We start from the raw sequence: 21,176 nt of genomic DNA on the forward strand, positions 1-21,176 counted from the left end.
CCTTGTCTGTGTAGGCCTGCTCACACTGCAGCCCCTGTCTGCACCAGAACCGTGCCGATCCACCTTCTCTTGGCCTCCTTGCCTGCATGGAAAAGGGCAGCTTGGGCTGAAGTCCCTCAACTTGCAGATGGCCGAGTGAAGTCTCTGAGCCCTGGTGACCCACTCAGCTCTTCAGCCTGCTGACTTGCTCTGCTGGGGCTGTCTTAACAGGCAGAGGGCACGTTATCCTAATGTCCCCACATCCATCCCTCTTAGCATACTGTAGGCCAGTTCCTAAAAGGACACCTGCACAATCTCTCTGAATGTTAATCAACACGTAGTTGGTCTGTGCACTGCAGAAATTGCACCTTGGTTTTCAGTGGTGATTAGCTATGTGTTTAGTCAGAGGTGCAATGGTTCTAATGGTGAGAGAAAGACATTCCCAGTTGTCATCAGGTGGAACACACTTCAGACTGGAATCCTCAAGCAGACTGCAGTCAAGCTTTCTTAATTACTCGTTGTTGTTATCAATTCAGACGCATCTCTGAATTCCTGCCTGAATGAACATTTTGTAATAATCTGCTGAGACAGTGCAAGGCTTGACAATGAGACTATAGTTTATTAAAGTAGCACTTTTTACTTAGGTGCACTTTTCATCTGTTGAACTTCCTGTCGTCTATTGGAAATCTCTTGCACCAGTGCATAAGATTCACCTATTCTATAGAAGTCTGACTGAACCCCATACTGGGATTATTTTTGTTCAATCCAAGCACCTTGGACGTTACTATACATTTATTCAATCATGAGGTAAGTCTGCTTCAGAAGCAATATAGAAAGCATAAAGGGGGAAGAAGATAATGTATTAGTGAAGAGTTAACTAGTATTCATAAACTGAAAACTGTGAAACACTATGATGATTACAGAATTTCCCGGAGAAATGTCAAGTTCTTATCTGAATGCTAAATGCAACATCAGTTCACTTCTCACTGGGTTGAATGTTTTAAATATTTGGTAATAATAATGGTTCCTTAATTCTGACATTTAATATAAAAACATTAAAAATGCTTGTAAGTACTTTTTCGTTAGAATGACAGCAGCTAAACAGATGAAGTGGTAAAAGACAGCCAAATATCACTATTGAAGGCAGTAAGGACTGTAAGGATGGAAAGGCTGGTGTTTGCCATGGGCAGGGAAACACATCTGGTTTTCATGTTCTCTGTCTTTGAGTGCCAGAAAAATAGAGGAGAGTGTGCCCTCACCTTGGACCCCTCCTGCCCTCTGCTCCTGAGATGGAGAAATATCCAATCTTCTAGAAGGACATCAGGACAAAGATATGTAATGAAAATAAGTCCAGGCTGCCTGTACTTGAGGGCATCAGCTGTTGGCGTCTGTGGGCATCAGGAAGGATGGAAAGGCTGGTGTTTGCCATGGGCAGGGAAACACATCTGGTTTTCCTGTTCTCTTTGTCTTTGAGTGCCAGATGCCAGGAGGATTCCTGTTTCCATGGACTATCAGCAAATTGTCTTTCACTTTGGCAATCACACATTCTTCTGGACCCTGAGGATCCACCTGACAATTTGCCCATAGTTCAGACTAGACAAACACAGACTGAAGAATCTCTCAGTTTTCAGCAGGTCCTCATCAGGTGGAACTTTGGTCCTCTCCTCCAGGCTGCATGACGTCTCTGGAATACTACCAGAGAGGCAAAACCCAAGGAAGTTGTGGATGCCCCACTCCTGTATGCATTCAAGGCCAGGCTGGATTTGGCTCTGGGCAGCCTGGTCTAGTGGTTGGCTGCCCTGCACAGAGCAGGGGGTTGAAACTAGATGATCATTGTGGTCCTTTTCAACCCAGGCCATTCTGTGATTCTATGATTTAATCAGAATGTAAATGCTGTAGTATCTCCTCATAGGATGCCAAAAATTAGTCAAGTCCTGCAGTACTCCAGAATAAACACTGCAAATACACTGCAGTTCATTTAATCCAGCCAATTATTCAGTGCACTCTTTTTCTAGCCAGGCTACTTGGTCCTCTACAGCTTCTGGTCTTCTGAAAAACATCAGTGTTTTGTTATTCATTTGGAAGCTCAGTGTTACGTCCTGTGATCTCTCTAGATTTCTCCATGAGAATATGTAGAAATCTGTAAAGCTCTGATGTCCCTCAGTTCACTACACAAAATTTAAGGGCAGTGCCAAATTCCGTATATCTAGTTCATCCTGCAGAATGATGCCATTTTTTTATCTCAGTGAAAAGTATAGCAGTCAAAACAGGACTGGATTTTTGTTCCAGGGCAGACCAAATTTCCTGCCTACCTTCAAGAAAAGCTCATCGTGTGTAGCTACAGTTACGTACAGATGCAGCTCCTCTGTTAAAATGTACAGAGAGAATGTTCTCTAACCTTGATATGAGATATTTACTGATCTTGTATCATGAGTGACCTCCTGATTCTTCACGCCTGACAATTTTTAAATAATGAGAAATAAAAACACATATTTTTCAAAACAGGTATAGAGATTGACTTACAAAAAAATGTTTATCTTGAATCAATCATACACTCACCATTGCAATAAGAAAAAAAAAAAAAAAAAAAAAAAAAAAAAGAAAGAAGAAAAGCCACATTCTTACAGTGGCATTTTACAGTATTGTAATTCTGTTGTGTGAAATCAAGGTTCTCTCATCGTGAAATAATGACCAAGTTCTCTTTTCATATCTAAACATACAAATGCTAAAGGCAGCAGTGCTGTTCAAGAATACATTACCAGCTCAAACACTGCTTTGGCTATACAACTGAAGGTAGTAAGGAATTTTATCAAGGAATCACAGAATCACAGAACTGCCAGGGTTGGAAGGGACCTCAAGGATCATGAATCTCCAACCCCCCTGCCACACGCAGGGCCACCAACCATCCCACCTAATGCTAGACCAGACTGCCCAGGGCCCCATCCAATCTGGCCTTGAACACCTCCAGGGATGGGGCATCCACAACCTCCCTGGGCAGCTGTTCCAGTACCTCACCACTCTCTTTGTAAAGAATTTCCCCCTGACGTCCAACCTAAATCTCCCTTCCCTCAGCTTAAAACCATTTCCCCTTGTCCTGCTGTCACTCACCCTTTCAAAGAGTTGATTCCCCTCCTGTTTGTAGGCTCCCTTTAGGTACTGAAAGGCTGCAATGAGGTCACCCCACAGCCTTCTTTTCTCCAGGCTGAACAAGCCCAGCTCTTTCAGCCTGTCCTCATAGGGGAGGTGCTCCAGTCCCCTGATCATCTTCGTGGCCCTCCTCTGGACCCTCTCCAACAGCTCCCTGTCTTTCTTGTACTGGGGGCTCCAGACCTGGACGCAGTGCTGCAGGTGGGGCCTCACAAGAGCAGAGTAGAGGGGAACAATCACCTCTCTGTCCCTGCTGGCCACCCCTCTTCTGATGGAGCCCAGGATACCATTTGCCTTCCGAGCCGCAAGGGCACACTGCTGGCTCATGTTAAGCTTTTCGTCTACCAAGACCCCCAGGTCCTTCTCCACAGGGCTGCTCTCAAGGACCGCTCCTTCCAGTCTGTAGGGATGCTTGGGATTCCTCCGGCCCAAGTGCAAAACTCTGCACTTTGCCATGTTGAACCTCATCAGGTTCACCCGGGCCCACCTTTCCAGCCTCTCGAGGTCCCTCTGAATGGCATCCCGTCCTTCAACTGTGTCAACCACACCACTCAGCTTGGTGTCGTCAGCAAATTGCTGAGGGTGCACTCGATTCCGTCATCGATGTCATTGATAAAGATGTTAAAGAGCACCGGTCCCAAGACAGACCCCTGGGGGACGCCGCTCGTTACCGGCCTCCACCTGGACATGGAGCCATTGATGGCCACCCTCTGTCTGCGGCCTTTCAACCAGTTTCTTATCCATCGAGTGGTCCACCCATCAAATCCACATCCCTCCAGTTTGGAGAGAAGGATGTGGTGGGGGACCATGTCAAAGGCCTTGCTCAAGTCCAGGTAAAATAATTTGTATCAGTAATTAAAAGTACTTGCTTACTGCTTACAAAGAAGTACATAACTTACAAAGTACATTCGCCAGATGAAAAACAAGGCATCAATACATCTGCATTACTAGAAGCAAATATATTGCACTGACACTTGTAAACCATGTTACCTGTCTCACAGTGATTTTCCAATAAGAAAACAAAGGAAGAAGAAGTATAAAGGCTCCTTGTGCTGCTGGTATGTAAATCACCCAAGCAATCACAAGTGAAGATGAGAATGGTGAAAGCTCACTGCTGATGTACCGAAATCTTCATGTGCTATATCAAACCTGCAAGGAATGCAATGGACAAATGACAAGCTCACGTCTCTCTTCTGACAAGGTTTTGGCTGCAGTGACAGCCTTCTTTCTGAGTCAAATCTTACCATCCTCCCAGCAACAAGCTCTACCTGCTGAATGGCATATTGCTGGGAGCATCCTTCCACAATCCAGTAATGGTCGGAACAGAACTGTGAGCTTGATTTCTTGGAAAATCAGGCTGTGTCTGAATGTATTCCAGCACAGAGCAGGAGAAGAGACGGTACTGAGCAGCATGGCAGCAGGTAAACAAGGCATCGTGTGCACTTTAGAAAGTAGAGCTTTCCTGTGACGGGCAAGGGAGCAAGATGGGGGAAGATGGAGAGAATCAAAGACTGCGGCCCTTGGTGGGAAGGGAAAAGCTAACTTCAGTGTGGGACACAAGCAATAAGGACAGGATTTGGAGAGTTTTCTGCTTTCTATTGAGGTGTTCAGCACCTCACCACTCTTAGAATTTTTCTCCTAGTATCGGATCTGACTGTGTGGGTTCCAAATGCCCCAGGCAGAGGAAGAACTCAGTTTGGATTCCTCTCACATGTAGTAGAAGAGGGCAAAGGAAAGGCAATCTGCAGACACCATCTCCTCCAGCAATTTGTAAACCTAGCAGATCTGCCCCATGCTTTATTTATGAGTGAGTGCAATAGAACATTTGGCCTTGTGTCAGCTGGAGGAGCTGACTGCTGCACTGAATGGAAGATTTCAGTTTTTCCTTTCAGCCACAGAGATAAGCAATCATGTTTTAATTTCAGTCTGAGTCAGGACACACTGCATAGCAGAGTACTTGTATTTGTACTGTATTAATTGTGACTTTCAGAGTTACAGTTAAACAGTTTGGGCCCTGATGACTTCAGCTGTTGAAAATAATGCAGCCTAGTCACCTCCTGGGACGGTGACAGCAGTGGAAATGTGAAATTGCTGCCTTCCCTTTTCTTTTTCATGGTTTAGACTCTAAGGTTAGTGTTGCTAGCTAGGTTTGTCATGTTTCTAATGTTATTAGAAATGTAGCAGCAGAGCTCCAGACAGACACCAAAAGAAGTGAAGCTTCTATCTTCATGTGGGCTGGACTCTTAACTGTACGCTTTTTAATAAAGGAGATTATTTTGTATGCCAGCATTTTCTACAATAGAGATTAGTGTGTATAATACTTTCCACGTATCATCTTTCCTCCTTTCTCACATGAGTTGCTCCCCTAAACAGGAAAGTTTGATAAGGGCAAACTAAGAGTTACCTGAAAGCTGCAATAACTGATAAGAACGCATCAGCAGAACCAAAGCGTGATTTCTCTTCTAGAGGTTTTATTAGAAATGCAAGTATTCTGCTGTTCAGATAGAAATTCCTTAATAATCTCTATGTAGAAGCAATTAGCAATGGCTCCGTTTTACTGCTGCTGTCAAATCATATTAGTACAAAAACTGAGATGGTAATGTCTCAGATTTTTTTTCCTTTAAAAAGCCAAACGGCTGAGCTCAATACAAATACCTGTAAGTGACAGAGATTTAATATTTAAGCCAGCAGTTAGTGAAGAAATGCTTAAGCAACTCAAATTCCATTATTTTAAAGTTATTCTCTCTACTCCTAACTAGCCTATTGAAATTGGTACAATAAGATTTGCAATACTTTCAAGAGGTGTGTTTTCTTTATTTTCCTATGTATTTATCACTTTATTTTCATTTCAATGAAACCAGCTGAATGCACAGTTTGAAATTCTACTGATATATTTTGAAGCCTTCCTGGAGTGACGACATCAGTGGGCATTGGGCAACTGCTGTCATCTCCCTGTACTTGTGGAAGGCTTTTGACATGTTCCCACATTGCGTCCTTCTCTCTGAGGTGGAGAGGGATGGATTTGAAGGCTGAATCATTCTGTGGGTAAATAATTGGTCTGATGGTCACAGCCAGAGGTTGTTATCACCGGTTCTGAGTCCGGGTGGAGGCCAGTCGTGAGTGGTGTCCCCTAAGGGTCCATCCTGGGGCTGGTGCTCTTCAGCATTTTCATCAATGTCACAGGCAGTGGAAACAACACACAGAGGGTGGTGAGGCACTGGAACAGGTTGCCCAAGGAGGCTGTGGATGCCCCATCCCAGCAGGCACGCAAGGCCAGGCTGGATGTGGCTCTGGGCAGCCTGGGCTGCTGGTTGTGACTGCACACAGGAGGGGGGTTAAAACTACGTGATCATGGTGTCCTTTTCAACCCAGGCCATTCCAAGATTCTATGATTCCATGACACAAGTGTACCCTCAGCAAATTTGCTGATGATACCCAGTGAGGTGGTACAGCTGGCAGAGTAGAAGGGAGGGATGCGATCCAGAGGGACCTCCCGGCATGGAGTCCCCAGTCACTGAGACAGTGCCGGGCAGCGGTGCCCAGCAGCTGCTCCCTGGCAGGGGCTCTCCCTCAGCTGAGGTCATTCCCTGCTTGGAATTCCGCATGGAACCGGAACCCCAGAGCCGAGTGCATCACAGAACATGCTGCGTTTGGGGGCCTGCAGGGCTGCCCTGCGTGCTGCCTGGTCCCCAGCCATTCCCTGTGAGGTGACACTGCGCTGTGATGTCACAGTGGTACCTCGTGCGCCCTCGTGGCAGCGGTGGGAGCGGTGGCTCAGTCCGCTTGTGGGACCCGCAGGAAGCGGAACCAGAGAGAGCGTTGCGTCTACCTGGAGATTTCCTGCTGTCATGGAGCGGCTGAGAGCCCTTCGAGGTGAGTCCCTCCACCTCTCCGCACGCCGTGACGCCGCCCGAGCGCACGTGTGCCTCCAGAGTCAGTTCAGGCCGCGCCGGCAGCACCGTCCTCGCTCTGCTGAGCGCAGCTGCCCGCCGTGGTTTCCCCGGCACCCCAGCAAGGGGAAAGCTCCCTCCCCCGTCCCCGCCAACCGTGGGGCTGGAGGAGCGTTCCTCCCAGAGCCGGCCGGATGCTCGGCCCTGGCTCCGAGCGACACCGGCGGCAGCTGCTCCGCTCTTTGCTTCCAGGTCTCTTTGCCTGTGTGGGCTGCGTGCCCAGACGTACGCGTCGCAGGGAGAGAAGCAGGGTGCCGAGCCCTGTCCCTGTCTCCGCTGTGACTGTGCTGCAACAGCGCCTGCAAGACCGGGAGGTGAGCTGGGGACGTCCGGCCGTGAATCCTTGCCGTGGCGCAGTGCCGTGGTCCTGTGGGTGCCGGGCCGCGGCACCACACCGGCACGGTGATGGGTGGCAGTGGGCGGCTCCCCGAGAGCAAGGGCAAAGCAAAGCATGACTGGTCCCTGTCCCCAGGGTGATCGAGCACAGGTGTACCGCGAGCTGGAGGGCGCCCTGTGGGAAGACGACAGCCGCCCGCCGTGCGGAGTGGTGAACCGGCTGCTGGCAGAGGTGTCCCGGGACCTGACGGCAGCCCAGGTGAGGGGTTACAGCCAAAGGCAAAGGGAGCCGCTGCCCGTGCTGGTGTTGTGCTGGTGGACGGCGGTGGCTCAGCCCTTCCCAGGGTCTCAGGCAGTCTCCTGGACGGTGTGTCACCAGTGACTCCTTTTCAGGGTGTCAGGGACAACGTGAGGATGGCTGCCAGCAACGTCCTGGTGGCTCTGGCCCGGATGCATTTCAGCTTGGTGATGGCTGAGCTCCAGGGCCAGCTGAAGGCCATCGGGGAGAGACCCAAGGATTTTGTGCTCATCACCCTCAGCAAACTGTTCGGCATCTACGGTAGAGTGCTCTCAGCCACCCTACACCTATGACAACTGGGGAAAGGGGTCTTTCCTCTCTGGGGGATGCAGGGCTTCCCCCCCGCCTCTGTTGCTGCCAGGGCTCTGACTGTGGACCTCTCCTTCCTCTGCAGCTCCACAGTGCATCCCCTTCACGTGGCTGATGCTGGCTGGCCTGCGCAGTGTGGTGGGCCAGGTGAGGAGCGGCCGGACCCTGCGCCTCGCTTGTGCTGGTGAGTGCTGGCTCCAGAGCAGGGGGTCTCAGGACAGCCCTTGCATCCTGCCCTGCAGACTCTCACAGGCTCCCTTTTCTCTTGTTGGTTTGGTTTTGTTTGTTTTTTCTTTTAAAATTAATTCTTCGTTTATTTTGTTGTTTCATTTTGTTTTCTCAGTTGTGAAACAATGGTCAGAAGGAGTCCAGGTTCACTTCTGCTCTGGAAAGCAATGCCCCCGGCCTGCCGTGCAGAAAGAACAAATCTACGAGAATCTGCACTGGCTCTTCTTCTCCGTGCTGACAAACTGGCAGGACTGCAAGGAGGAAGAGGTGAGCACTGCTGCATTCCCAGCCCAGGATGGCAGCAGGGACCTCCGTGTCAGCAGCTCTGTCTGTGCCCAGTGGGCTGAGAGCAGAGGGGTGATGAGAGGGAGTGGGCTGGCTCTGCAAAGGGCCCCAAACTGCGCTCGGGGCTGCATCTCCGTGCCAGGAAGCAGCTGCATATCACAGCACTGTGGCAGGGAGTGCTGGGGACGAGGGTGTGGGGAAAATCTCCCTGCTGTCCAGAGCGAGCTCATCTCCTGCTGGGCAAGGGGGTATGGGGAAGGGGAAGGAAAAGAGAAAGCCCTCTCTGTCGGAAGGGCAGACCTTCGGTCTTTGATGCCGGGCCTCTGCCATCCCTCTCCAGGACAAGCAGGCCGTCTTCGGGGCTGTGACTGCCATGATGGCTGTCCTCCTGCAAGAGGAGCTGCACCGAGAGCACGTCTGGGAGCAGCTCCTCTGGCTCGTGCGCCCGTATCAGGAGGTCCAAGACATCTGCAGAGTGACCAAGGTGAGATGTTGTGCAGGGCTCAGCGTGGATGTGGGGCCCATGCAAATGCCACGAGGGGTCAGGGGGATGCGGGGAGGAGGTGGGGAACCCTTGGAGAAAGAAGGAACAGGTGATCAAGGGAGGTCTGAGGCTTCCTGAGCTCTTCCGTCAAGGGAAGAACAATGGGGACAGGAACCAGGAGGGAGCCAGGAGTCAGTGGGGCCCATCTTCTGGGGATGGGAGGCTTCACAACCACCACCGTGGGGCTCTGAGTGCCTGAGGAGCTCTGTGCTAACAACCAGGCAGACCACGTTTAGTTGCATCTGATGAGGGAGAAGAGGGATGCTGGGTGGGAAATGCTTGCAAACGATGCCAACAGGGCTCGGTTGAAAGCAGAGACTTTGGGTGCTGCTGAGAGTTGGGGGACAAACAAGAATGCCAAACAGTGTGCAGGAGCTTCCCCCAGTGGAGAAACCATTGGAAAACAGTTTCTCCGCTCCCAAGTGGCTAGATGTGGCTTCAGCGCTTTTTTCCTCTCCTGGTCTCTTACAGAGCCTCACTATCTTCCTGGAGGCCTTAGAGGGAGTTCAGACCGTCATCCCCAAGGACAAGTTTCTGGCCATTACCAGTGCCATGTTCTACCAGGTAAGGGGAGCCTATCCTTGCACCCACAGCAGTTTCCCTCTTGTCCAAGTCTCAGGAGGACTGCAGAGCTCTGAGCCTCTGACAGGTGCTCAGCTGTAGCTCCTGCATGCCTGAGGCTCCTCCAGAGCCATGCGTGTGCCCCCAGGGATGCTGTGGGGCAGGCCGGGTTTTGTCTGCATGTCCTCTCCCTGAGAGTGCCAAGGGAGACGAGAGCTGGCAGCACAGTTTCTTTTCTGTCCTCAGTGCTGATGCGATTTTCTAAAACGGACTTTGTTCCCACAGCTCTCTGATGACACCAGGCAGCACAGCGAGGCTGATAGCACAGAGCTGACCCGCTGCATCCTGCTGCAGGGTAAGGAGAGGAGCTTTGGCAATGCTTGGCAGTGCCCTGGCCAAAACCTTTCTCGCCAACCTCAGGAATGGGCATGTGTTTCTTGCTAACACAGCACGGGATTTTCTCTCTGCAGCCCGGATCTGCCCAGAGGAAGCAGTCCTGTTTCTGCGGTTGCAGCTGGGCGATGAGAGGGAGGCTGGACGCGTGGCAGCCCTGGGTCTGCTCAGTGCTCTAGCTTGCTCTGATGGTCAGTACCATGGGTCGCTATTTCCAGGGATCCCTTTTGCCATCAGGGTTGTGTCTCCATGCATGCTTCTGCACATCTCTTGCAGAGCCTGTGATGACGGAGAAGCTGCCCCAGGTCGCAGAGGCTTTGCAGTGCGTGTGCAGCGACCCCAGGATCCAGGTGAGCTGCTTTGGGAAAAGAAAGCTCTGTCGGAGTGGTGACGGGCAGGGCTGGGGTGACTAGACAGGTGCTGGGGCATTGACCACAGGGTCGCGATGGCTCCTGTGGGGAGAGCAGGCAGAGTGGAGCAGGCAGGTCCCTGTGCTGCACTTGGAAGGCGCACCACCCGGTGCTACGGCCTGGCCCTCACCTCAAGAGCCAAGGCTTGTCCTCTGCTCTCGCTGTCTCTGCTCGTGCCCAAAGGGCTGTCCCAATGAGCACGTAGCTTCCCTTTGCCTTCTGACCTGGAAAATCAAACCCATAACTGACCCCTGGCAGGTGAGGAAGGCCATTCTGCGTTTCATCGGGGACCTGCTCAGCACCGATGCCCAGAGCTGCTCATCCTGGGACGTAGTGGGGCATATCTTCAATGAGTTCAGCCGCAGCACGGGAAGAAGGGTAAGGACAGGGGGCTGCATCTTCTTTTGGAAGGCCTTTGCTGCTCAAAGGCTGGCACAGAAGCGCCAGTGGGACCACACCTGAGCCAGCTGAGAGTAACTGGTGTTTCAACAACAATGTTGTGCAGGCAGCTGGAGTCCTTTCTGCCCAGGAGGCCCAGGAAGAAGGAGCTCTGCAAGAGCAGTGCATGAGCATCCTGGGATCGCTGGATTTCTCAGTGAGAGGGATGACCAAAGTAAGTCACACTCTGCCCTGCTGCCGCTCCTCGCCTTCGCACCACGTGTTCCTTGTCCCATTGCAACACCCCAGGTCTCTCCTCCAGCGTGCTCTGAAGCACACAAAACTCAGGGAAATTCACAGAGTCCTCTTCATCTCTGAGCGGAGGCAGGAATGCTGACACGCTCAACTGCTTTGTTCCCTACAGCTCCTGTGGCCGCGGCTGCTGCTCTATGTGGTTCCAGCTCAGTACACGGGCATGCTGATCCCGATCTCCCGCTGCATCCAAAGCCTGGCTGAGAGAGAGGACCTGGCAGCGCGGGAGGTAGGAGAGCTGGATCCACACTTCCTCAGCTCCGTGTTTCAAGGTAGGAGCAGAAACTCCCCCAGGGAGCTCTGCTGACCCGTATTAGCACCCAGAAGGGACAGCGGAGGGACATGTGGCAGGGCACTCAGCACACCTTTCTCCCCGCAGGCCCCCTGCTGACTCCCCAGACGCTGCTGGTGCGCCTGTTGGTGAGTAGATGCTCCAGGGGCTGGTGTCACAAGCCCCGAGGAGGAAGCAGCATGGCCGAGAGCGCCAGTGTCCATTTGAGCCCCGGGGCTGCCATTCTCTTCCCAGGCTCGCAGCACCATGGGAAAAGTTGTTGGCTGCTCCTTGCCCGCCAGGGCAGAGCCGAGCTGCTTCCATCCTGGGGGGAAGCCGCTGCTCTTGCTGCAGAAGTGACCCTGCTTCTCCTTGCTCTTGCTCAGGTGCTGGCAGGGAGCCCTTTTGCAGGCAGCGAACTCCAAGCTGCTGCCTTGCTGCTCATGCGAAACCTCCACAGCAGGATCCACAGAGCTGTGGGGGCCATGTGGGCAGCTGAGATCCCCCTGCTGCTGCAGTGCCTTGAAGGTAAAGTGCTGGTGGAGAGGGGGAGGCGGAAGAAGGGGAGGGGAGGGGAGGGGAGGGGAGGGGAGGGGAGGGGAGGGGAGGGGAGGGGAGGGGAGGGGAGGGGAGGGGAGGGGAGGGGAGGGGAGGGGAGGGGAGGGGAGGGAGGGGTGGGTAAGGGAAGGGAGGGGAGAGGAAAGGAAAGAAGGGAAGGGAAGGGAAGGGAAGGGAAGGGAAGGGAAGGGAAGGGAAGGGAAGGGAAGGGAAGGGAAGGGAAGGGAAGGGAAGGGAAGGGAAGGGAAGGGAAGGGAAGGGAAGGGAAGGGAAGGGAAGGGAAGGGAAGGGAAGGGAAGGATGAAAATACAACCTGTGGCCCACTGCTTGCTCTACTGCAGTTCCCATTCCAGGGATACGGCACTGAGGCCCAGGGACCTTTCCCCTTGGGGTCTACCCATTCCAGGAGATGGATGGGCCCTTCACCTCCCCTCAGGCAGCAGTCCTGGAGCAGTTCTGTGTTCCTACTGGGAAAGTGTTTGTGGGGAGGGACAGGTCATTGTGGAGGGGGCGCAGGTCCCAGCTTTGCCCAGTGCCCAGGCCAAACCAGGTTTGCAGCAGCTCTTTTGTGGCTTGATCCCAAGCAAAGGTCTTTTGCTTCCTATTGCTGTGCAGGGAAATCGGAGAGCTTCCTGGACACTGCAGAGTGGGAGCACAATCTACTAAAGGTACAGCATTGCCAGGAGGCGTGGTGCAGAGCAGTGCTTGCCTGCCTAAAGGTGACCTGCTCTCATATGAGCCCCCGCAGGACAGGAACAACCTCTAAAATGCTGCTGCAGAGCGGCCGCATGCCTTTGCAGCACTGCCTCTTCCCATTCGTCCCAAGCCCAAGGCGGCTCTTAGGAGAAGAGCTGCAGGTGGCTTTAATGGAGGGGATGCTGGGGCAGCTGAGAGAGGGCCTGTTCTTCCAGACACCTCTCCCCAGAAGGCTGCAGCAACTTGGAAATGGGGGAAGAGGCAAAGGGCAAGGGAACATTGGCTTCTTCTGTTCTCCAACAGTTTCTGAGGGCTTCTCTGGAGACGATGGAGGATGACGCCTGGACAAAGGGCCTGAGCTGTGAGCTGAGCCGCTGGCTGGGCAGCTCTGCCAGCAGCTCTGCAGAAAAGGTGGGTTTTCCCCCGGGCTCTACCCAGCGGTGCAGCTGCAGGTGTCCAACTGGGGCTGGGGCTGCGGCTGGTGCTCTGCCCACTCGTCCCGCTCATGCTGCTTCCCCAGCCCATGTCCCCCAGAGGGCCTTTCCCTGCAAGCTGCCCGGGGACCGGCTAAAGCTCGGCCTGCGGCTGCTCTCAGCGACTCCCAGGGAGCGTGGGTGCTCCCTTCCCACCTGGTCCTCTGCCAACAGGTCAGGCTGCTGCTACATCTCAGATTCTGACTTCCTTTTCCGTCCCTTCCCTTCCCTTCCCATGCAGCCTTTCCTGTACAAGGCACTGGGGACAGTGCTGGGAGCCTGTAAGGCAGTCCTCCACATTCACGTCCAAGAGAAGCTGCTGCAACATCTGACGGAAGCAAACGCGGAGGAGCCCTCTGAGGCCCAGGTGAGCTCTCCCCTCCTGCAGCTTCTGTGAGCGTCCCCAGTCTGTCTTCTAGCCCTGCTCCAGACCTTTCTGATCTCCTCACTGCTGCCGTTTCCCTCAGGCGAGGACTGGCCCAGCCACTGTGCTTGGCTGCACCAGTAAGGTCACGCCTGCGCCAACTGCCCCTTGTTCTTTTGTGCAGGGAATGATCTCTCTTGTCAGCCATGCTGCTGAGGGCAACTTCCACCCAGTCCTGGACACACTCATCATGTTTTCGTCCAGGCTGTGCAAGGGCCGGAATGGAAGGATTGCCAGGAGCAAGAAGGTAAAGCGTTACGGGTTTCCACCTTGGCTTTCTTCTGCCTTATTTTCACAGCAGCTCCTGCCTTGGGAGCCCAGCTGCACTGTTGGGCACTGGGGGCCGCTGAGCAAGTTCTCAAAGCACTTCTTCCCACACAGATGGAGCTGGACAGCACGAGAGCTCATGCCACACGCAGCGCTCTCATGCTCGCCTATGGCAGCTTGGCACTGCGTGCCAGCAAGGAGCAGCTGCTCGCCCGCCTGGAGGTAGACATTGTGGGCAACATCCTGCTGCTGTACAGCTGCAGCTGCCGGGTGAGAGCTTGAAACGTGCCAGGGTGTCTGTGCCCAGCCGCAGCCCCTCCTCTGGGGAGATGCTGAGATGGGCCTTCTCTTTCTGAAGGTCCCCTGGGGAACGGTTTGTGCCCAGATGAAGACCCAAGCCTTCCCTTAGCATCGCCCCCACGTGTCCCCCTTGCAGCCCTCGGCCCTTCCCGCAGTTCACAGTATGTTCTTCTTTCTTGGGCCTCAGGACTTGCGGAACAACCTTGCACTGGTGCAGAGCATCACTGACTCCAGCTCTGCCTTCCAAACCGTGGGTGATTCCGCCAGCCTTAACCCCTCCTTGAAGGGCAAGCTGCTGGAGATCCTGATGGTGAGTGCCTAGAGCCAGAGCTGCCTGCAGTGGAGTTTTGGGCTGTGCCACGAGGCTCGCTTCCCTGGAGGCACACACGTCTCCAGCTGGTGGGAGCCTCAGGTGCTGGCAGGCAGCAGCTGTGCAGCGGGCTAGGTCCACCAGCTGTGGAGCTGCTGCATCCTGCAGTGGGAAATGTGGGAGTGATGGGGCTGGCGCGTGGCAGTTGTGTCTGTCTCTGGGCTGGGTGGAACAGCTCTCGCGTGCTTCTTGCCCGCTTTGACAGTGTCTCTCTGGGACTTGCAGGACTTGCTGAAGAAGTATTACTTGGGTGCCCCTGTCTCCCCAGTGCCCCTCAAGGTGGTTCTGGCCCTGGAGCAGTTGAGGTAAGGGCGCGAGCCTCTGGGATTGCAAAACAGGATGGTGCTCCACCTTCTGGGTAGCTCCGAAGGCCCGGAGGGGGCAGGGGGTGAGGAGAGAATGGCCCTGGTGCTCCCGTCCCGTGGCGGGGAAGAGAAGGGGTCTCCTTCCCTTCAGAGAGGGAGGTGGTTCACTGCTGCCAGGGAGGAGGCGGGCACTGCTGGAACTGAAGACGGTGCACAGCAAGCATGCGCTGGGGGTGTTTACTTTGTAGCTGTCGATTAGGAGAACCTTGGATGTTGTCTGAACCAGTCTGCAGAGCGCTGCTAAAGGCCCTTTCTGCTTTCTCTTCCTTTTTTCCTCCTGTCAGCAAGCTGAAGCCCACTTTTGCAAACAAGGACATGCGGGAGATGTTGACTCTGTGCTGCAAGAACATCGTGACGCACCCTTCAGCAGAGATGATGCTGAAGATCAGGAAGTCACAGCACGCAGCACAGTACCTGCAGGTAACCTGCCGTAACTTTCCCGGCCACCTCTCAGCAGGAGCCCTACCTCAGCACACACAGCCTATGCTCTGGCAGCAGCCGTGATGCCACACCTCAATCTCCTCTTCTGCTTTCAGCTTCAGCAAACATCGTTGAACGCTCTGGGCCGGCTCATGGTGGTCCTGCTCGAGACAGAGCCCAGCTGTGACTTCTTCCAGAACATAGTCCAAGTGAGTACATGTGGGGCAAGGGAGAAAGTGTGATGCCTGTGGATAGCAGGGACAGAGATCTGGCGAATGAGAGGATGGTCAGCGGGGGATGAATCTCCTGCTGATATGCCAGCTCGCTGTGAGCTCAGAAACGGGCAGAGAAATGGGCCCTGCAGTGGGAAAGGCAGGAGCCAGCCCTGGCAGGCCACAGCTCCCGGTTTAGGAGGCAGAAACATCTGCAGAGAGCAGGGACAGCTGTGCGGGGGGGGGGAGGGGAAAAGGAGGGACAGGGAGAGGGGTGGCAGGAAAGAAAAGATGTCCGCAGTGAGACAGATGCCTTGCCCCAGGTCCTGCAGAAATCAATCACCTCAGACGATGTGTGGGAGCGCAAGAGGGCCCTGCAGACCTGCTCCCAGCTGCTGGCTGCTTCTGAAGAGCTTCGAGTGAGTAAAGAGCCCCACCGCATGCCCCCTGCTCCCTCCCCACAGCCCCTGAGCTGGAAGGCGAGCTCCGCCCAGCTGTGCATGCTGTGCCACGGCGTGAGGAAGGCACAGGCGGAGAAGCCAGGGAGAGCCGGGGCTGCCTACAGCTTTCTTCCTGCCTCTCACCCCTGCAGAGAGCAGATGCCTGCGAGCACTTTGGCTCCCTGGTGGGATTGCTGGCGCCTCTGACGTGCGACCCCATGCCCGCATCCCGCCAGTTGGCTGCCTCCTGTCTGAGCTCCCTTCTCCGAATCCAAGGCAAGTAGAATGGGTGTGCACCAGCCCTCTTCTCTCCTCCCCTAGGCCCTGTTTACAGGAGGGAGAGGCACTGTGCGCAGCTCTCTTCTCGTCCCCACCCCGTCCTCTGTCTCTGCCCCAAGGAAAGCAGTTCTGTTTCCAGAAGCATGACTTTCCTTTTCTCTCCGTGCTCTTTCCAGCCAAGGAGACCGACACAGTCATCGAGATGGGAGACATCAGGAGCCTGTGCGAGGGGCTGCATGCCTGCAGCACCACCTTGCAGTTCCAGACCTCATCCAAAATCGCAAGGGTAAGTGGGCCCAAAAAGGGGCGGTGGGATCTCAGTGCGTAGGCTTCTGCATGACCCTAAGCTGCCCCCAGCTATGTCTGGCCTTCAGGTGCCCAGTGCAAGGAGCTGACTGTATGATGTGCATTTGTGTGTATGTTGACTGTGTGTGTTTGTTTGCATGTGTGACTGTGGCTGCTGGGAGGTAGGCTTTGCATGTAAGCAGACGCCATGGGTGGAGAAGCTGAGAGAAGGCTCAACTGCCTTCCGTAAAAATAGCAGGGTACGGACAGCAGGAGCGTTGTGATGGCTGCCTGAGTGCCCTCCAGACTGCTTTATGTTTTGAAGAGCTGCCGCAGAGCAGTGATGGGATCTCTCCTGCTTCTCGTTTCTCTGCAGATGGTCTGCAGAAACTTCCCCGTGGAACGCGCCGTCGACTTCATGATGGCCACGAAGGAGGCATTCAAGAAAGCCAAAGGAATGCGCGTGCGTGCTGCTGGGAAGTGGATGATCACCTTTCTGCAGATGTACAGAAAGGACATCTGTCGGGACGTAAGAGACTTTCTTCCATGTGTCTTGGACTTTTTCTGGCTGTTGCATGATGCCTTGTGCCATTTGCTTCTTGTGCGAAAGAAGCACAGCCTGAGTGCAGAGCCAGGGCTTAGACAGGGGGGCTGGCGTGACATTTAGGCTTAGGCCATGACAGCATGTCAAGGGAGCGGGCACTGCTCCTGCGCTGAATGTCCACGGTCACTCCCTGCAGAGTCAAGGATGCAGCAAGTTGTTCCTTCTCCCCTTCCTCTTTCAGGTTCCACTAATCCTGTACATCCTGCGCAGCTGCACATCATCCACGCAGCAGAGCGCAGTCGTGCCCTTCCTGTGCCAGGCGGTGATCATCCTCACCCGCTGTCACGCAGAAGTCGTGATCGACAACTTCCGTCGGCTGCTTGGGCCCACAGACAGGTATCTGCTCTCCTGCCTTTGCTGTTGCTGCGGTCAAACTTGTAGCTGGGGATCCCGGGACAAAGCGGCTTTTCTTTTTCCCTCTCAAAGTCTGTTTGAGGTGAAAAGAACTCACTCACAACTTGAGACTCTCTATTTTCTAGTGAGACGTGGAGAAGAATGAGAGAGTTCTGTCTTCGACGGTGGAGCCAGTAGACCAAAGAAGAGAAAGGCAAAAAGAAAAAGAGAAAAGAAAAGGAAAGAAAAGATGGGAAGAGGAAAGGGAAAGAAAGGGAAAGAAAGAGAAAGATAGGGAAAGAAATGAAAAAGGAAAGGAAAAGAAAGGAAAGGGAAAGAAACAAAAAAGGAAAGGAAAGGAAAAATGAAAGGAAACGGAGGGGAAGGGAAGGAAACGGAGGGGAAGGGAAGGGAAGGGAAGGCAAGGCAAGGAGGAAGGGAAATGAAATAGGGAATCAAAAGGGAAATTTGAGAGGAGAGGAGGGGAGGGGACAAGCAGGGGGAATGGGTGAGGGGAGTGGGTGGGGAGAGGAAGGTAAGAAGGGAAGGGAGAAGGGAGGAAAAAAGTGAGGAAGGGAAGGGGAAGAGGAAAGAGAGGAGAGGAGAGGAGGGAAGAGGAGAGGGAAAGGGAATGAAAAAGGGAAATTTAAAAGGAGAGGAGAAGAGGAGAAGGAAGGGGAGATTGGGGAGAGGGGAGGGGGCAGAAGGAGAGGGGAGGGAAGAAGGAAAGGGAGAAGGGAAGGAAAAGGAGGGGAAGGGAAGGGAAGAGAAGGGAAGAAGGGAATGGAAGAGAAGGGAAGGGAAGAGGAGAAGGGAAGAGGAAAGAGAGGAGAGGAGAAGAGGAAAAGAAAGAGGAGAGAAGGGGAAGAGGAGGGAAGAAGATGAGAGAAGAGGAGGAGGAGAGAAGAGAAGAGGAGAGGAAGAGGAGAGGAGAGAAGAGGAAGAGGAGTGGAGAAAAGGAAGAGGAAGAGGAGAGAAGGAAGAGAAAAGGAGGAGGAGAGGAGGAAGAGGAGAGAAGAGGAAAAGGAGAGAAGAGGAGGAGAAGAGGAAGAGGAGAGAAGAGGAAGAGGAAGAGGAGAGGAGAGAAGAGGAAGAGAAGAGGAAGAAGAGAGGAAGAGAAAAGGAGAGGAAGAGGAGAGAAGAGGAGAGAAGAGAAAAGGAAGGGGAAGTGGAGAGAAGAGGAAGAGGAGAGAAGTGGAGAGAAGAGGATAGAAGAGGAAGAGAAGAGAAAAGATGAGCTTAAAAATGTATTATTTATTTAAATAAATTAAATACCAGAATCCTGGCTAAGATGTGAAAAGGGTTTTTTTTACCAAGTCTTCATTTTAATAGCTGCTATCTCTTCTCCACACCAGTTACGGAATCACAGAATCACCGAATGTTGGGGATTGGAAGGAACCCTGTATGATCATCTAGTCCAATCCCCCTGCCCTAGCAGGAACACCTAGATCAGGTCATACAGGAACGCATCCACACAGGTTTTGAATGTCTCCAGAGAAGGAGTCCCCCCAGCCTCTCTGGGCAGCCTGTTCCAGTGTTCTGTCGCCCCCACCGTAAAGAAGTTCTGCACTGGACTCTCTCAAGCAGTTCCCTGTCCTTCTTGTGAACGGAGAGGCCCAGAACTGGACACAATACTCCAGTTCTGGTCACCTGGGCAGAGTAGAAGGGAAGGAGAACCTCTTTCGACCTGCTAATCACAGCCCTTCTAGTCTGCCCCAGGATGCCATTGGTCTTCTTGGCCACAAGGGCACAATGCTGGCTCACGGTCAGCCCACTGTTCACTGGGACCCCCAAGTCTCTTTCTCCTACACTGCTCTCCAACAGGTCAGTCCCCAACCTATTCTGGTACCTGGGGAGCTGTTCTTACCCAGACGCAAGTCTCTGCACTTGCCCTTGTTATATTTCATTACGTTTCTCCCTGCCAAACTCACCAGCCTGTCTAGGTCTCGCTGGGTGGCAGCACAGCCTTCAGGCATGTCAGCCACTCACAGTTTTGTGTCATCAGCAACTAGACTCACTCTGTTCCACTGACCAGAACTCTCTGGCTTCTTTCCTTTAGCTGGTTCACAGTCCAGCTCACTACTTGATCGTCCAGACCAGACTTCAGAGCTTTACAGATTTCTACATATTCTCATGGAGAAATCTAGAGAGATTACAGGATGTAACACTGAGCTTCCAAATGAATAACCAAACACTGATGTTTTTCAGAAGACCAGCAGCTGTAGAGGACCAAGTAGCCTGGTAGCAACAGAGTGCACGGAATAATTGGCTGAATTAAATGAACTGCAGTGTTTCTTCTGGAGTACTGCAGGACTTGCTGACTGATTATGGGCATCTTATGAGGAGATATCAGGAACACTTAAATTTTGAGTTAATCCACAACATTTTATTTCCCTCTCTGGTAATATTCCAGAGATGTCATGCAGCCTGGAAGAGAGGAACAAAGTGAAACCTGAGTAGCACCTTCTGAAACCTGAGTGTTTCTTCAGTCTGTGATTCTCTAGTTTGAAACATTGGCCAACTGTCAGGTGGTTTTTCAAGGTCCATAAGAACGTGTGAATTCCCAAGTGACAGACAATTTGCTGATGGTCCATGGAACCAGGCTTCCTCCTGGCCTGTGGAAGTCAAAAAAAAAGAGAACATGAAAACCAGATGTGTTTCCCTGCCCATGGCAAACACCAGCCTTTCCATCCTTACAGTCCTTCATGCCATTAGCACTGATTCAAAGAATATCCCACACACTTTTGCCATGTCTGGCAGAGCTTTCAGCTCTTTCTATTGCACCCGTCTTGCTTTCAAGTCAACAGAGCCTGTTTCAAACAAGGAAAAACAATCTTATACCTGCTGTGCCATGCTCATGGAAAGAGCAATGCAGATGCCAGCAGCTGCTGCCCACAGGGACAGCCAGGCTGGACTTATTTTCATTACATAGCTTTGTCCTGAAGTCCTTCTAGAAACTGGGACATATCTCCCTCTGAGCAGCAGAGGGCAGGAGAGCTCGAAGGTGAGGGCACACTCTCCCCTGCTTATCTGGCACTCAAAGAGAAAGAGAAAATGAAAACCAGATGTGTTTCCCTGCCCATGGCAAACACCAGCCTTTCCATCCTTACAGTCCTTCCTGACATCAGCAGCAACTGAAAAACATCCCACTCTAGTTTGCCATGTCTGGCAGGGGTTTCAGCTCTTTCTATTACATCCCTCTAGCTTTCAAGTCAACAGAGCCTGTGTCACTCAAGGAAAAGCAATCTTTTACCTGCTGTGCCATGCTCATGGCAGCAGCAATGCAGACGCCAGCAGCTGATGCCCACAAGGACAGCCAGCCTGGACATATTTTCATTACATATCTTTGTCCTGATGTCCTTCTAAAAGCTGGAACATTTCTCCATCTCAGCAGAAGAGGGCAGGAGGGTTCCAAGTTACAGTCACACACTCCCCTTTTTCTGGCACACAAAGAGAAGATGAAAACCAGATATGTTTCCCTGCCCAGGGAAAACACTAGACTTTCCCTCCTTACAGTCCTTCCTGCCATCAGCAGTAACAGAAACAACATCCAAATCACCTTTGCCATGTCTGGCAGAGGTTGCATCTCTTTCTATTGCATCCCTCTTGCTTTCAAGTCAACAGAACCTGTGTCACACAAGGAAAAGCAATTTTTTACCTGCTGTGCCATGCTCAAGGCAACACCAATGCAGATGCCAGCAGCTGATGCCCACAAGGACAGCCAGCCTGGACTTATTTTCATTACATAT

The 21,176-nt window shown here is 52.8% G+C and overlaps 1 protein-coding gene and 1 long non-coding RNA gene across 2 annotated transcripts; one reads left to right on the plus strand and one right to left on the minus strand.

Annotated features, from left to right (window-relative positions):
- Nucleotides 1-7,583: 7,583 nt before the first annotated feature.
- On the plus strand, nucleotides 7,584-18,712 carry LOC149912427 (maestro heat-like repeat-containing protein family member 2B). Its single transcript, XM_090131765.1, has 29 exons — nucleotides 7,584-7,671; nucleotides 7,806-7,971; nucleotides 8,105-8,203; nucleotides 8,363-8,514; nucleotides 8,873-9,016; nucleotides 9,548-9,640; nucleotides 9,923-9,992; nucleotides 10,108-10,221; nucleotides 10,307-10,380; nucleotides 10,699-10,818; nucleotides 10,946-11,053; nucleotides 11,243-11,402; nucleotides 11,510-11,550; nucleotides 11,788-11,929; nucleotides 12,575-12,627; nucleotides 12,959-13,066; nucleotides 13,370-13,495; nucleotides 13,677-13,799; nucleotides 13,934-14,089; nucleotides 14,307-14,429; nucleotides 14,715-14,794; nucleotides 15,139-15,274; nucleotides 15,391-15,483; nucleotides 15,810-15,905; nucleotides 16,079-16,202; nucleotides 16,382-16,491; nucleotides 16,867-17,019; nucleotides 17,276-17,430; nucleotides 17,574-18,712. The coding sequence occupies exons 2-29, from the start codon at nucleotides 7,827-7,829 to the stop codon at nucleotides 17,623-17,625; spliced, it is 3,150 nt and encodes a 1,049-aa protein (XP_089987891.1). The 5' UTR covers nucleotides 7,584-7,671; nucleotides 7,806-7,826; the 3' UTR covers nucleotides 17,626-18,712.
- Nucleotides 18,713-19,528: 816 nt separating this feature from the next.
- On the minus strand, nucleotides 19,529-20,804 carry LOC149912428 (uncharacterized). The gene is made up of 3 exons (XR_016461909.1): nucleotides 20,681-20,804; nucleotides 20,269-20,463; nucleotides 19,529-20,042 (listed from the first exon to the last, which is right to left on the minus strand). It is a non-coding gene; the product is annotated as an uncharacterized LOC149912428 (long non-coding RNA).
- Nucleotides 20,805-21,176: the final 372 nt, after the last annotated feature.

This window comes from Phasianus colchicus, chromosome Z (assembly GCF_987193195.1).
Source record: "Phasianus colchicus chromosome Z, bPhaCol1.hap1.1, whole genome shotgun sequence".
NCBI lineage: Eukaryota > Metazoa > Chordata > Aves > Galliformes > Phasianidae > Phasianus > Phasianus colchicus.

Excerpts from the sequence above, each read along its gene's own strand:
- LOC149912427 (XM_090131765.1), top strand. The coding sequence starts at position 7,827 with ATGGCTGCCAGCAACGTCCTGGTGGCTCTGGCCCGGATGCATTTCAGC. Across the intron at positions 9,017-9,547 it reads ACATCTGCAGAGTGACCAAG|AGCCTCACTATCTTCCTGGA; the intron begins GTGAGATGTTGT and ends GGTCTCTTACAG. Across the intron at positions 11,054-11,242 it reads CAGTGAGAGGGATGACCAAA|CTCCTGTGGCCGCGGCTGCT; the intron begins GTAAGTCACACT and ends TGTTCCCTACAG.